The sequence below is a fragment of the Antechinus flavipes genome, chromosome 4 (genome assembly GCF_016432865.1).
Source record: "Antechinus flavipes isolate AdamAnt ecotype Samford, QLD, Australia chromosome 4, AdamAnt_v2, whole genome shotgun sequence".
Classification (NCBI taxonomy): Eukaryota; Metazoa; Chordata; class Mammalia; order Dasyuromorphia; family Dasyuridae; genus Antechinus; species Antechinus flavipes.
Genome location: NC_067401.1, coordinates 145361842 through 145378416, shown reverse-complemented (window position 1 = coordinate 145378416; position 16575 = coordinate 145361842). Strand labels below are relative to the sequence as shown.

The following is a 16575-nucleotide window of genomic DNA, read 5'->3' as shown; positions in this document are numbered from 1 at the left end:
TGCAAAGTCTAAAAAAGGATATGAGATCTACTAGCATAACCTACTTTTTTTTTTTAACCTAAAATGCCAACTTAAAAGATTAAGACAGGTTGCCAGTTTAGGAAAAATTTATAGATTGGGTGTCATAGATTCTGTTGAGGACAAAGGGAATTAGAAAATAGGAGGAAATTCATGTGCTGGCAAATTGGACAAGAAACATAGGTAAGAACAATTCTTCCCTCATTTTCTTCCAATGGAAGTATGTCCTTAGGCTTCTAGAAGAAAACTTCATATCTGGATCTAATAGTAAATTAAGGGCAAAAGGTCGCATTCTAAAAGATTCAGATTATTGTAATCTTACTTTGGTAGTGAAGAAATAAAACCATAACTTCAAAACAACAATTACTCACTGACAAATGGAAAGATCTAAAGATAATGAAAAAGATGTGGCCTCTGATCAAGAGATCAAAAGGCTAACATTATTTCCAATGAAATAACTTGGTAAGTGGTTCAAAAAGTTTATAATTGCTTTTTTAAACTGTGGATCCAAAATTGGGGGGGGGGGGAAAGAGTATCTCTGTGTGTGTATTTTATACTAGATGATACCTAAAGCTTTTTCTACTTCAAAAACCAGTGATCCTAATTCTAATTTGTAGAATGGGTGTGTTTTAATTTACTTTTTAAATTACTATATGCAGGGGATAAAAGTTAAAAAAGGAAAGGCAGTCCCTGCCCTCAAGACATTTATGATTTAATTGGCAGACATCACACAAAAGGTAACTGAGAAGAGATGAGAAATTAAGTACCTAGCATGGAGCGTGGTTATTTCATAAGAACCAAGACAGACCTTTATTTGTGCTGTGAATGGACTGTGGAACATGAGATTTCCAATATAGAATTCTCTGTCTTTGTCAAATTGATATGGAAAACCTTCTGACTTTTTAAAAGGTAAAATGTTCTACTAACTCATTATCAACATGAAACTCTTTATCCAAATGATCAAATACTAATAAAAGAATAGATAAATAGAATCTCCAAGTTGGAAGAAATCTCCATCTAGTCCAACACCCTAATTTTAGAACTAAGGAGACTTAAATCAGAGAAGAGAACTTCCTTGTCGTATAATTTCTCTCTTGCAACCCAATGACATACTCTGCTATATCAGTTTCATTAGATGCAATCACATTAAGCTTCCAAATCACAATTATAGAAAGCTGAGCTGAATATATTTTCATTTATATAGAAGAAACTAACAATGCAGAATAACATGCAGATTTGGAAGTAAGGTTGGTGAAAATAAAGAAACAATCAGAATGTCATCTTATTATTACTATAAACCATTAAACCAACACTGTGAAAATACATTTTCTAGATTCTGAATTAGCTTCAGACTGGGAAAAGGAAGAAAAGTTCTTTGTCAAGAACAAGACAAAATGTAATTATGGGGGGGGGGAGAGGAGGAAGGAAAACACAAGTGTGTCCCATCATGGAGGATTTTCTTTTCATATCCTGTTTCCAAGTAGTTTAAGAGGGGGTAGTAAGTATCTTCAAAGGGGTAGAGGAAACAGTGGGAGGAGTGTGTGTGTGTGATGTTTTAGGGCCATCAGGGAATAATCTTAGCACTGGTGGTCTGAGGGCCTAACATAGAAAAGTAATCAATCAATTAGCACTTTATTAAATACCTACTATGTGACAGGAATTGTTTTGGGTGAAAGACAAAAAAAAAGGGAATATGCCATACTCTTTTTAAAAATTTGTATAGAATACAGAATCCAGTTGAAATTTGTTGCAATAAAAGGAAATAGAATGTTAGTCAAGTGATAAATACAATTAGAAAATAATTTTTGAAACTTCAAATAAACTGAAAGATATGTTGCCAAACAATTAAGACATTATATAGTAAACTTTTTCTATTTAATGCTTAGAGAAAACTGATCACAAGCCTTAGGTTTTTTTTTTTTCCATTTGTAATTACAAACTTCCAATTTGTAATGCCAAAGTCACTTTGGCAATATGTATCTTGTAATAATCACAAGTAGCTCCTTGAGGGCAGGGACTGTCTTCCCTTTTTAATTTTGTATCCCATTTAGCAAAATGCCTGACACATAGCAAGGGCATAATAAATGTTTATTAATGACATGTTTTCCAAATGTGTCTTATCACCACCCATGCTCTTAATACACACTTCCATTCTTTCCACGGAGTGTGAAGTTCAGTATTTACTGTTCTGCTTCTTCTGTGCCAAAGACCGTACTGTGTTGGGGGATACAAAGAACAGCAAAATACAGTCCTTAATCTCAAGGAGTTTACAGTCTAAAAAACTATGAGTTATAATTTTATAAATAGGTATCCACAGAGCTGGAACAGTTAGGTGGTACAACAGGCTTGGAATCAGGAAGACTCTTCTTCATGAGTTCCAATCTAGCTTCGGACACGCAATAGTTTTGTGACCCTGAACAAGTCACTTAACCCTGTTGCCTCAGTTTCCTCATCTGTAAAATTACCTGGGGAAGGAAATGGCAAAACACTCCAGTATCTTTGCCAATAAGACCCCAATGGGTTCATATGACTGAATGACAACTCAGAGAATATCTCTAAAACTCTGAGTGAGCAACCACCCTCTGAATACCCAACTTGTGAATGTGAGTGTAAGTTGGAGACACAGTTCAGATAGGGTGCTGCATGATTTTCATTTCTTTTTTGATAGTTTTATGTCTATCAAACATCATGTCACTCTCAACTACCTACTCTCTGACCAAATAAAAGTCTAGGACAGTATGTATTCTAATCTTATTAATACAAAAAGTCATATTCAAGTTGTAGTCATGCTCTTTCCTTTATAATATTTACACACTCTCCTCTCCTCTCCTTTTCTCTCCTCTCCCCTCCCTCCCTCCCTCCTTTTTCTCTCTCTCTCTCTCTTTCTCTCTCTCTCTTTTCCTGAGGCAATTGGGGTTCAGTGACTTGCCCAAGATACCCTTTGATCCATCAGTGTTACTATTGGGCTTATATCCCAAAGAAATTTTAAAGAAGGGAAAGAGGCCTACATGTGCAAGAATATTTGTGGCAGCCCTCTTTGTAATGGCCAGAAACTGGAAACTGGGTGAATGCCCATCAATTGGAGAATGGCTGAATAAATTGTGGTATATGAATATCATGGAATATTATTGTTCTGTAAGAAATGACCAACAGGATGATTTCAGAAAGGCCTGGAGTGACTTACATGAATTGATGCTGAGTGAAATGAGCAGGACCAGGAGATCATTATATACTTCAACAACAATACTATATGATGATCAATTCTGATGGACGTGGCCCTCTTCAGCAATGAGATGAACTAAATCAGTTCCAATAGAGCAGTAATGAATTGAACCAGCTACAGCCAGCAAAAGAGCTCTGGGAGACTATGAACCACTACATAGCATTCCCAATCCCTCTATTTTTGTCCACCTACATTTTTGATTTCCTTCACAGGCTAATTGTACACTATTTCAAAGTCCGATTCTTTGAATCAATTCTTTGAATTGAGCAAAATAACTGTTTGGACATGTATAATTATATTGTATTTAATTTATACTTTAACATATTTAACATGTATTGGTCAACCTGCCATCTGGGGGAGGTGATGGGGACATGGAGGAGAAAAATTCGAACAAAACGTTTGGCAATTGTCAATGCTATAAAATTACCCGTGAATATAACTTGTAAATAAAAGCTATATATATTTTTAAAAAAGAGAGATAGAGAACATGGTACATAGTAAAAAATAATAATAAAGTGACTTGCCCAGGATCACACAGCCAGGAAGTGTTAAATGTCTGAAACCAGATTTGAGCTCAGGTCCTCATGTCTTCAGGGCTGATATTTTCTTGCATGGCCATTTTTGACAGGGATAAACTAACCTTTTATGAGGATTGAGAAGAGTATATCTGAGCGAAAATGAAGAACTCTAGCTCCTAGGTTCCCCCCAAAATCAAGAATCTGGATCAAGAGACTTGAAAGAAGGGGATGAATGACTGAAGAACACAAATAACAGACAAAGAGATTAGGGGACACAGAAAACAAAATGTTCCTATTCCAAAATTTTTCTCAGGAGCAATTCTAACTGGCATAATCTGCAAACATTGGGGGGCGGGGAGAAGGCAGAGCAATTAAATTCCTTGAAGAGCCAGATTTTTTGTGTCATTAAATTCTTAGGAAATTTCCTTCTTATTGGCATACTGAAACAAAATTTTAGGACCAAAACCTTGGAAACAAAGTTGGTATCAGACATGAAAGCACGGGAAGCTGAATTTCAATAGAAGTTAAGTTTAAAATCCATAGTCACATTTCTGGTCTTACTCTTTGCTATTAAGTATACAGTTATTATTCCTTCCACATCAAAAAATTTTACTTGAATCTTCCAGATCTTGGGGGTGCTGCACTCCTTAACCATTGTGACAAGGAAAGGATAAGTATGATCTAGTGATCCCTCATTAGTGCAGATTTGAACACAATAGTTGCTCTTCCAATGTATCAGCCTCATTCTTCCATGGGAAAGCTCAGAGATATTTTATTTCTATATTTTGGGGAAATTCACTGTATTTTTCATTTGCAGAGTGCTGCCAATTCACTAGAGTATCTTGAATAGAAGCTATGCTTTTGAATTTGTGAATTACTCAGGATAGTTTGTTGATAAAATACATGATAAAGTTAGTTAAATCTTTCTAGAAATAATTCTCAATGTATTATTAAGCAATGTAAGATAGGACTGTGTTTCTTTGCTCTATATTAATTTTGGATACTTAAGATTACCAATGAGACTTGCCATAATAACCTTTGTTTAGGCTTAAATAGTTTCTGGGGGGAATTAAAATTCTTCTTTTTCATACTCTGAACAAATTTTTGTTTTGTCAGAAACACAAAACTAAAAGCAAATAAAACAAATAAACAGGCCAAAAAAACCCCCTTGGGATACAGAAAGAAATTCTTACTGAAAGCAAATAATAGCCTTTTTGGGAAAAATTTACCCTTTCCACATTTCAACAGAATTTCAACAAAAGTTAAGTTCTTCGGAAGACACGGCATATTTTACTGCTTGGGCTTTGTATTCTGATATGAATATAGGACCAAATTTCTAATGGGTTAGTATTTAATGAAGTATAAAAATTGATGGGGAGATCACCAGAAAGCTTATAAATAAGCTGCTTCTACAAAGAGCTAATAATGATTGAGTTCACAATAGTGTAAAAATCATGAACTGGTCAGACATTGCAGGGAAGAGAGATCTAGAGCTGAAAGTACATCTAGTCTAATATCTTCATTTTAAGATGAGGAACCTGAGATGTCTAATCATTCTGAGTTAGATCACAGAGTATATTCAACTCTGTCCTAAATTTTTTCTCCTAAGCTTTGATAGATCAGATATGGTCTGATGCCTTCTGAAACACAGGATTTTAGAAAAACAAAAAGCAAAAAAAGGGGTAAAAAATTAATATTTACCGGATACCTCTGTGTGGAAATAGGTAAATTTTTGTGAGAAGGTGCTTGGTATATATTGTGGAAATAAATTGCCCTGAAGGCAATTACAGCTTTAATAGGAGCTAGTTCTAGGACTATGAACTAAACCATTTAACCATTTCAGGCTTCACTTGCTGGAAACTGGGAATAATTATATTGTACCCTCCCAGAGGCAGAAGAATGGGCCAGACAATTCCCTAAGATCTCTTTTAGTACTGAAGGCTAAGATTCTCCTTCCTAAGAATAGTGCTCAACTCCTTGTTGACTTCATTGTTCATAGTCTAAGTGATTAATGTTTGACCTTTAAAAATCTACCACAATGAAATAGCACTGATTCCAATGAAGAGATATACACTTTTTTCAGAGTTTCAATCTTTTTCTCATTTCAGTAAAACACTGAGCATGACCGTCAAGTTATCAAAATAGCAATAGCATGTGATACTCAATGGAATCTAAGTCAGTAGATACATGCACAGGTTGGGTCCTCAGAAGGTGACTGCTCCTTTGAAGTTCTGGAAGTACCCTGTGGGTACCCATTTTCTAAAACTATGGCTCACAATTCCCAACCAGTGAATTTCCCATTACACAGTGAACTCCTTGAGAGTGGGTCTGGTTTTTATTTGTATCCCCAGATCTTAGTGGAGCTGACTGAATTCCCATTAGCAGTCTCTCCACAGACTTAGTTTTTTCAATCATTTTCAGTCATATCTGACTCTTCCTGAGCCCATTTGGGGATTTCTTGGCAAAAATACTGAAGTGTTTTGCCATTTCCTTCTCCAGGTCATTTTATAGATGAATAAACCGAGGCAAATAGGGTCAAGTAACTTGCCCAAGGTCACATAGCTAGTAAATGTCTGAAGCCAGATTTGCAGGCTTGCACTTTCTGGCTACCCCTAATAAGCTCTTAGCAAAATAAGATGGCATAGCAACAGGAAGAGAACTGTTAATCGTAGAATTCAACCTTACCTGGGATCACATAGAAATTTGGTTTTCTCTCCTTCTTCTCTCCAGATGAGCCATTCTCGAAAAGAAGGATGCACGAACATGCGGGTCATGTCTCTGCGCTTAATTAGAAACATGGAAAGGTTCTCCATCCTTTGCTGAAAGTCTTCCCACTCCAGAGTACCCTCAATGCTACCTGCATTGATGGCCTGGAAGATGTGCTCATCTGTCAGCGGGTGGAGAGAGGCTACTGCCACATTCAGAAGAGGCATCACCCGGTCAAAGGAAGACTGAGTTGGGAACTTCATATTGCACTGGAGTAGGTAGACCTCAGAGAGAGATACAGGAACTACCTTGTAGCTAGAACTCTTTAAAACCAGGTATCCTTTCTCTATGAGGTCAAATGTGAGTTTTAGGTACAGATAGGATCCCTGGCTGAGAGTCTTGAGATGAGAACTGAGTTTTCCAAATGTAGTGTTGTCCATTTTGCCATTGAGTGAAATGTTATTCTGAATCTCTAAGCTGCTGTGAATCCTGTGTAGGATATATGCTTGGAGGTCCTGGTCTATGGCTTCATTCTCTTCTAGGCGATCCAAAAAGATCCTATGGAAGGGCAGTAATTTGGTAATTTCCTATAACAGACAAAGACATTATTATTGCAGAACGAACTTTTATAGTTTCTTTGCCACTTGTTTGTGCTTATGTCTTTTAGAGGCCTAGAGTAAGAATAAAGTAGCATAAGATAAACCCAAAGAAGCAAACCTGATGGGCTCTTTCTAAATCCTTTCATTTCAAATATTTGAATCTCTCATATAATCCAGTTATTGGTCAAGACACTCCTCTTTGACACTCTACATAGTACTCTGTATTCTGTAATTTCTTTGAACTCTTTTCCAAATGAGACTCAACTCTCCTATGCTCCAGCTTTAAGATCTTGTTCCCTGCTAGGTGATAGTTATTTCATCTAACAAATTGTGTATTTATGTGCTACTTCTCCCTATTTCATTATCCCTTCAGAAGTCATTTCACAGTCTCAATTCTCTTTTTCTCATTTCAGTAAAACACTGAGGGAGACTGCTGAGTTGTCAAAATAGCAATAGCATTTGGAATTTAAGTTGGTAAACACACTCACAGATTGGATACTCAGAAGGTGGTTGCTCCCTTGTAGTTCTAGAGGTACCCTGTGGGTACCCAATTCTAAAATTACAACTCACAATTCTCAATGAGATGTTTTTCATTACATTATGAATTCAAGTGACTGGCTTTAATGGTAGGAAGTCTAGGCACTTTAGAAACTTGCTGGGAAGACATTGTGGTGTTTCTTAGTTTTGAATAAACATAGGAGGGTTCAACTTTTGGAAGCTGCAGACCTCTTTGTTGACTCAAAACAAAGTTTATTTAATATTCAGCTGAAGTGAATAAAATGTCTGAGGAGTTTATTAATGCAGATCCTGATTCAAGAAGTTAGGGTGTTTTATCTAAGGTTGTAATAAAAGAGGCAAATAGATCTACTACTATTCCTATTGTTTGGTTGTTACTAAAAAAGAAAACGCACATAACAATTTCCCCCTTTGTCTTTTGAGACTGTATATAAAAATGTGCACATATATATCAGCACACGTTTTCCTAAGCTCCATTTGAACTCCAAACCAATCACAGTCTGTAATCTAACTGCTCTTTATATATAAATATATTACTACTATTTCACATTCAGTATAATATGCAGTTTAGGCTCCATTTTTCAGTTGTGGTATTGGTTTAATATTGATCCAATCTCATTCTCCAGTTTAGTTCCCTTTTTGAAATAGTAGGCAAGATGGCAGGCCATAAAATACAATGAAACTAACTGATCCCATAGAAAGACAAACAGAAGACCAAGGCATCATTGGTATAATTTCCAGTACCAAAGTAGAAAGAGAAGTTCCATGTATATATGGTGAGAGTGTGATAAGGAAAAAAGAATTATAGGAATTAGTGCAACCTTCTCATTTGGCCAATAAAGAAATTGATAACTTGAGAGGTTAAGTGACTTGTCAAAGGACCATAGGCAGAAAGTGGCAGAGCTGGGTTTGACCCAGGTTTTCTGAACTTATATCAAATAATCTTTCCACTTCTCAATTCCCCTGTGTTGCTCCCAAAAGCCTTAGCTTTAGATAAAGATAATTTCTCTTCTAGGCTAGTAAGCAAAGAAGGTAAACAGGATAGGTTATGAAGTAGAAAATTTTGATCCACTTTCTAGGGCATGATCCTGTCTTCTCAGGTCTCCCATGCTCAATTTGGTGTAAGGCCTCTAATCTTAAATGTTAATGTTGTCAATATTTATTAGAGTTAGATAGCCAAGATTCCACATTTGGATTTACTGAGAAGTTAAATTCATTTAGTCAGGACAGAAACAGAGAAGAGCCTGAATGATTGGCTTTATTGGAATCCAAGTTAATATCTTTAAAGCATCTGCAGAGTATTTGTACATGAGGCAACATCTTATTGTTTCCTGAAGGCCAACCTTTAAGACTTGGAAAATGTACTATCAGGTAAGGAGAGCCATATGTAAAAAATATTCAGGATTCTATCCCCTGTCTTCAAAATACATTATTTATAGATATTTATTCCTATTTAGGAAGAGAGGTTATCACTGTTGTTTTTGTTGTTGCTTTTCACTGATTTCAGTTGCATCTGACTCTTAGTGACCACATTTGAGATTTTCTTGAAAAATATATTGGAGTGGCTTCTTCAATTAATTTGACAGATGAGGAAACAGAGGCAAATAGGGTTAAGTGACTTTTCTCAGGGTCACACAGCTAGTATCAGAGGCCAGATATGAACTCAGGAAGATGAGGCTTTCTGACTCCAGGACCAGCACTCTATTCACTGTGCCCCCTACCTGCCCCATCACTGTCAACCTGGGCCTAAAAAAAATCATCAGATTAAATCCCTTCTCAAGGAAATAACAACCATTCAATATTCAACAGCAAAACAGACTCACATACCTGTAAACTGGTCCTGACTGTTACTATCAGCTTGAGCCAAGAAGGGAACTTTCCAATCATCTTACTCAGAAACGATACTATTGTGTCCCCATAATCTGGTTTATGAAATTCTGCTTCATTTAACCCATCAATTAAAATGATGAAATCTTCATCTGGGATTTTGCTCTCTGTAATTGAAAGAACCGAATTATTTAAGTTAAGTTCAGGGCAAAATAGTTACCAAGTTAATTGTGTTTTTTTCCTTTGATGTTATGACCAACATTGCCCTGGGAAAACTGAGCTACCAGAGGAGGCCTTGCTCATATCAGACAATGATGGAGCTGCTGAAGACTACCTACTGACTAATTACATACTTTTGTGCTAATTTAATGGGTTTTCAACAAGTTTCTGAAACTTGCCTAAAACTTATACTCTATCTCTGAGGAAAAAGGAACCCCTTCAGAGTTATTAGTGAAGTGGAGTCCAAAAGAGCCTATTTTGAATCCAAGTCCCCTTTATATCTCTCAAAGATAATTAGATAAGTAAATAAATAACAAATAATGGTGGCTGGTGAAGGGGAAACTTCTATTCTACAATCAGGGATAAAAAGCTTGAAATGTAAACATCTAGCTTTAAGGTAAATGAATTTCAGTTTTGAGGATAATTGTCAATCAAATATGAGCAAGATGGATACCTTGGTCCACTGCAACCCTGATATTATATAATTATGTAATCACCATCATTTGATGGTTCTAGATTTTGCTAGAAGAATAATAACAGAGAAAGGAACTTTGCTAGTGAATAAGGGATAGGACTTGAGAGAAAAGTGGAATTAACATTCTTCATCTTGAATTTTTCTAGGGACAAAGATAAGCTGGGTCCTGAGATACTTTTCTCTTAAAGCTATAAGACTGGTTCGTTTTTTTAAAGGCTACATTTAGGTTTTGTTTTTGTATTTTGGTTGACTCTTTTCGTAGTGTTTGTCTTTCTATAAGAGAGCTTTGTTCATAGGACATGAATAAAGAATATATATTTAACTATAAATTTGATCAAAAGTTTTATTCTTTTAGGAAAAAATGCAAAATATGAATTCTAGATATAATCATCAAATGATATGCTATGAGCAACGACAACAAAAAAAAAATCTTGAAAGTGTTTTTTCCCCCTGTCAGTCTACGTCAAACTGTGGCAGAAGAGAGGTGTGAACAGCTTGCCACACAACAGTGGTGTTCTTATTTTTGATCTTGAGAAACTCGAATCCTTTAAACATTAGATTTATTTTGATTCTCACTGAGATGTCTTTTAATAGCATTCACTCAGGCATATGTAATAGACTAATAGTCAACTATCTAGGAGGATTAAAATTCATGTTAAACTGTCCAATTTTCTCTTTCAAGAAAGGAAAAAGATCAAGATTTTGGAGACAACTAGGGGAAGCCTATTGCTTATCTATAGCTGACAGAAGTAACTTCATGTTTGACCACAGACTGATCTGCCTATATACTGAGATGACAGTCTTATAGCTTTCTTTGTATCCCCAGTTCTCAGTACCATATCTGACACATAGTATATACTAACTATTCCAATGTGCCCAAGAAATGACTGTGTTACATTTAAGGTTAGGGATATAAAGTTAGCAACCTATTAGCTTAGTTCATCTAGTTCAGGTTTCTAAGCTAAGAAAATTTTATTAATCATAGTGCCCTATGGATGACAAAGGGGTTGCAATCCATATCACCTGCTGTTTGATGATTGCCCCTGCCCTTCCTCCATCAAAGTCCCTCTTTCATTCAGTCCCTCTGTGAATCTGCCCAGTAACAACAATCAAATGTAAGGGCATGAATCCCAAAAGAACTGAGCTCTCATTTGGGAAATACCGTCTGCTGTACATGCTCACAGCGTGAGTCACTATTGTTATTATGCACCCTTGGGACTGGAGGATAAGAGAGCCACATATGTTTACATGCTTGTGAGTAATAAACTGCCTGACTCACTTATGTTCCTTCTTGGTAACTCCTCATCAACAATCCCTTCACACTTACTCATCACTTATCTATTCAAGATTTCTTTGTGAGAATTGTTTCCAAAATAATCTCAACCAAAAAAGTGATGAAATTTCTCTAATTCTTTGAGACATTTTATTTTTCACATTTTTTCAAGAGTATGTCTAATCCTATTGGATATCTAGATGAATCAAATTATTTATTATCCAATACAATCATTATTATTTGCAAAGACCCCCAAATAGATGTCATTATTTTTTCCTGTGAAATTAATCACTGTTTTGCATCCAATTTCTTTTTTGAAAAAAGAAATAATTGAATCTCTTGATTGGCTTAATTATTTTCTTATAAATACTACTTTGGATATGTTAAGAGATCTATCTGAAGATTCTTTTATTCTATAGGATTTGGTGATGAGGGCCGCTTACAGATACTTGGGATCCGAAATAACACAAAAATATTTCATGAACTTGAAGTATTTTGGATTATTGGCCTGAGAACAGTATAGAATTTAAATATGTAAATGTAAAGAGTTTCATGGATATCAATATAATATAATGATAGTATAATTCCATCTTTTTCTCTGCTGAGTGATGAGGTTTCTGAAACAGATTAAGAGATGATACCTTGCTTTCCTTAATGCTTTTTAAAAATGTAAATATCCAACTGAGCCCTAGATGAATGCTTTTGTATATTACTTTATCACATCACTCAGTTATACCCAGGCTCCAACTGACAAACCATTAGAAATATCTAAAATCATTTTGGAATCTTGTTTCTAATTCTTAAATGTGTAGCAAATAGCAAAGAAAAAAATCTAAAGGTTGGCATGCTGATAAAAAGCTTTTGAATGAAGCCATCCATTGTAACAAAGAATGAAAAAGAAACAGAAAACAAGAAGCAGAAAGAACTATCTATCTAGATACCAAATTTATTTCTCAGGGGATGGGGTGGATTGCTAGCTCCTATGTCTTTAAAGAAGTTCATGAATGAGGAGGAGAGAACAATTACATATAATTGGGAGTTATTCTGTTTCTTTATCGCCAGAGTTCTTTTTTCACACTACAGGATCTCTAACAATGTGCAGGACTTCTAACACTTGTTAATCTGCTTCCTAGAGAAGAATCTCAGCAGCAGGAAGAGAATGTCATAATGTATGACGTTCCCAGTTAATGAACAGCATTGAGATACTTAGCAGGAACAACTGCACAAGCTGATCAGAACAGAAAGGGCCATATAAGTTTCTGAGAGAAAAGTGGGATGAAGGCAAGATATTTCCTAATGAAAAAATGATGTTATTCTCTGGATATCATGCTTTGCCTAATCATTTTTTGGTGTTCTATGAGGTGTCTGGATCTTTTATGGGCTGGGATAAGGAGGTAGGAATGAATGACTATGAATAGCAAATGTTCCTGGTGAGCTCTCCTACTTTCCTGGAGCTATAGTATTTGTTTCACTTGGTTTACAGAGTCAATCCAACTTTTATTGTTCTTATAAATCATCCTTTTAAAAAACTTCAAAAGCATCAATTCCAGAAGCATCTCATAAATCACTATTTCATATATGGGATAACTCTAGACTTAAAAGAAACCAAACTAAATGAAAGATTATAGAAGATTTTAAAAAAATTCTGGAGTACCATACAGCCAAATAAATTATCCTCTTATTAGCACAGGAGACCAATTGTTTTCCATGTTGACATTTATTTTGTCTCTTAGGTGGTCCAAATAATATTTCTCTGAGCAGATTTTACATATATTTTTATCACCTCTCCTAGTAAGTTGCAGAATTCTGAAAAATCTTCTAACCCTTACATCTGAAAGAATTATAGGATCATAGAATACAGAAATCATAAAATTAGAATAGAGGCTATATAGTCCAAACTCCTTATTTTATAGATGAAGAGGTAAGGTCCAGTAAAGTTGTATTTTGCCCAAAATGATTATGGTTTGAAACACATGCTTTCAAATCTAAAATGTTCTCATTAATATCTTTTGCAAATACAAATTCAAATACTTTTAAACTCCACATCTTTTACAAAAATACTTGTCAGCACCATCTCTGGACAAGTTAAAAAGATTATCTAATAATGCCAATGACACTTAGTGGTGGTTGCAGGAGACTCACATATCCTATACACAGTTGTTTTTAATTGCTTTAGAATAAAATCTCTGTCTTGTCTCCAAAACCTAGGAAGGAATTATCTACCAAAGCTTATAAATGCAGACAAATACAACCTCTTCTTAGTGTAATCACATAATAAATGTGGAAGAAGAGACAATAGGGTTTTACTTCTATGAGAAAATACATCCTAATTTAAAGGTTTTTATGTCTGATCTTCATGGAGTCTTCCTGGATGATGTAGAACTAGCATTAGGCAAAATCTGTACAGCTAAGGCATGTGAAGAAGGAAAGTTGGAATACTAGTAAGTATGGGATAAGTATACTGTTTAAAATAAATTATATATCTGTGAAAATTTTCCCCTGTTTTAGAGATAACTGGCAGTGACTTGGAGTTAGCTTGCCAAAGTGGCACCCATAGTTGTTCCAATTACATTTCTCTCTCCCCACCCCTACCTCTAGCCCTCTATCACACATAAACATTTGCTTTCTTGTTTTAGGACTGATATATCAGATATGAAGATAGAAATTCCAAAGGTTGATTTGATTTCAGAATCTGAAAAACATTCTCAATATAATATGGACATTTAAAAAGAAGTCAGATGTTTTCATCCTTCTCTGGACTAGGAGACTGAACCAAAATGGTAATGTATCAGGAAGACATACTCCCCAACACCGTCCCTCCACAAACATCTAGAAATTACACCACACCAGGTAAAAATTAGAAAGTTGAAGAAGAAAAAAAAAGCACAATGAGGCATATTTCTGGTCCAGATTAGCATAGAAGGGTAGACAAGAGAATTCTGTGGACACTGGGGATGGAGTCTGTTTAGAGGAGTGGAGCACTCTTAGCACACAGGAACTGAAAAAGGAATAAAGCTATGAGTTGAGATGAGAAGAAGTCCCAGACCCACATGGGTGACCCCAGGGGAATATAGGAAATGAGAACAAGTGCCAACTGGCAGCTCTAGGTCATAGATCCAAGGAAGACTGAGGAGAGGTCCTTTGTCTAGGAAATGGTTTTCTAGAGAGAAAAGCACTCCCAGGTCTTCAGCTGTGTATTTAGCTATAAAGCATTTGTAACAAGTTTGAAAGAAAGCTTGAAAGAAAATAAAGTTTGAAAGAAAACAGTAGCTGAATGACTCTGCTCTCAGTAGCAAATTGAAGTATTCTAACTTCCAGCTGGCTCAGTTTGAAGTCTCCAGTTGAATAAGCAGGACTAGAGGGAAGTTTGCAGTTTTGCTTTACTGAATCTGCAGAGCTTTCCTGAGTCTAGGAGTAGGTACTTCTGAGTAGGGCAAAACACATGGGAAGATCATTCAATGCTACCTTTTAGAGTATTCTTAAGTCCAACATAAGCTTTCAGGGGAAAGGGACAAGAAGGTGGTTGCCTTATGGTTTATTTATTGCCCTTTCTCCAATACTTCCCATCTCATGTTTCCTGAGCTTACATATGCCAGGGACAATTTGAGTTCTCTCTCCCATAAACTATCTATTCTTTTAATGCATCTAACCACTATCTTCCTTCAAGGTCTGGATCACACTTTTGGGTTCTCTGCCCTTAGGCAAAGTTTACAACTACTTGGAGCTTGGAGAGTTCAGAAAAAGGATTTTTTCTTGGAGGATTCAGAAAAAGGTCCATTTGTTGGGCCATCTCTTCTCCCTCCCATTATTTTATTTGGCAATTTCACTAATTCCTTCTAATAGTTCCAATTAGCATCTGATGATTTTTAGACCTATTTATTCAGCCCTCATCTCTCTCCTAATCTCTAGTCTTGCACTTCCAGCTACTTATACATCTTAAACTGGATATGTCACTGACATCTTAAATGCAAGAGATCCAAACTGAATACATTAATCTTTCCCCCCAAACCCTCCCTTCTTTCTAACTTCATTCTTGATTCCTCACATTTATTTCCAATATCCAATCTGCTGTTGAGTCCTATAGATTTTATCATTACAACATCTCCACTTGCAGCCCCCCCTCCCCCCCTCTAGTCACTGCCACCATGCTGCAGCAATCCATCATTACCTCACATCTAGCCTACTGAACTATGCTGTAGGTTGGTCTTTCTGTGTTAAGTTTCTTCCCATTTTACTCTATCTTCTACCAGCTATCAGTGATCTTCTTAAAGTGCAAATCTAATCATGTAACCCCACTTTTTCCCCTTCTTTCCATCTCTTGTTCCCACCATTTAATAAATTCTAACAGCTCCTAACATTCCAACAGCCAAATATAAATTCTGCTTGGTTCTTAAAAGTCCTTCACAATTTGCTACTTCTTACCTTTTCTAGTTTTCCACACCTTGCTCCTTTCCACATACTGTATGATTCAGTCATTGGCCTCTAGAAATTCCTTGCATAAGACACTCCATCTCTAGTTGTTCATATTCACTGACTGATCATATTTCATGTCTAGAATTCTCTCTTTCCTAGTCTCCACTTTTTGGCTTTCTTCAAGTCTGAGAAAAATCCTTTTCTGTAAGGAGTTTTTGCCAACTTCCCTTAATGCCAGTGCCTTCCCTCTGAAATGATTTCCTATTAATCCTATTTATATCTTGTATTTGTTTGCATATGGTTTCCTGCATTAGAATGTGAACTTTTTGAAGACTATTATTGCTTTTCCTTGTATCTCCTAGTGCTTAGCAGTGACTGGACTGTGGTAGGTGCTTAATCAAAGCTTTTTCACTTGACTTGATATATAAATCTTCCTGAAAGAGATCAGTTTGATCATCCATAGAGGAAAGACCAAGTGGGCAAAGAATATCTATCGTTCAGATTATGAGACAGAGTTTGTTTTTCAGTGTGTGTATGTGAGATAGATAATAGAGATGGATGAGTTGGTCCACAGTTGAACAGGAAAAATAGAAGGGGATGATTGCCCCTGGGAAACTTCAAAGTACCTTAATAACCTCAAGCTTCCCTCAGAAAAAAAGGCTTATCTTTGTGATAACAAAATTTTACAAGACACAGAATGCAATACTTTAAAAAAACAAAATAATATCACCAGGTCAAGTAATGGGTCTCTAGGTCAAAAAGTATGGCACTTATCAATGTAATTCTAA

The 16575-nt window shown here is 35.9% G+C and overlaps 1 protein-coding gene across 1 annotated transcript in view; it reads right to left on the bottom strand.

Moving 5' to 3' along the window:
- TANC2 (tetratricopeptide repeat, ankyrin repeat and coiled-coil containing 2) overlaps positions 1-16575 on the bottom strand; it is a 522665-nt gene that overhangs the window by 65763 nt on the left and 440327 nt on the right. The window contains exons 13-14 of the mRNA XM_051994951.1: positions 9408-9574; positions 6445-7052 (exon numbers count right to left, since the gene is read on the bottom strand). Of these exons, the coding sequence (XP_051850911.1) occupies positions 6445-7052; positions 9408-9574 (775 nt within the window). The remainder of the gene's footprint in view (positions 1-6444; positions 7053-9407; positions 9575-16575) is intronic.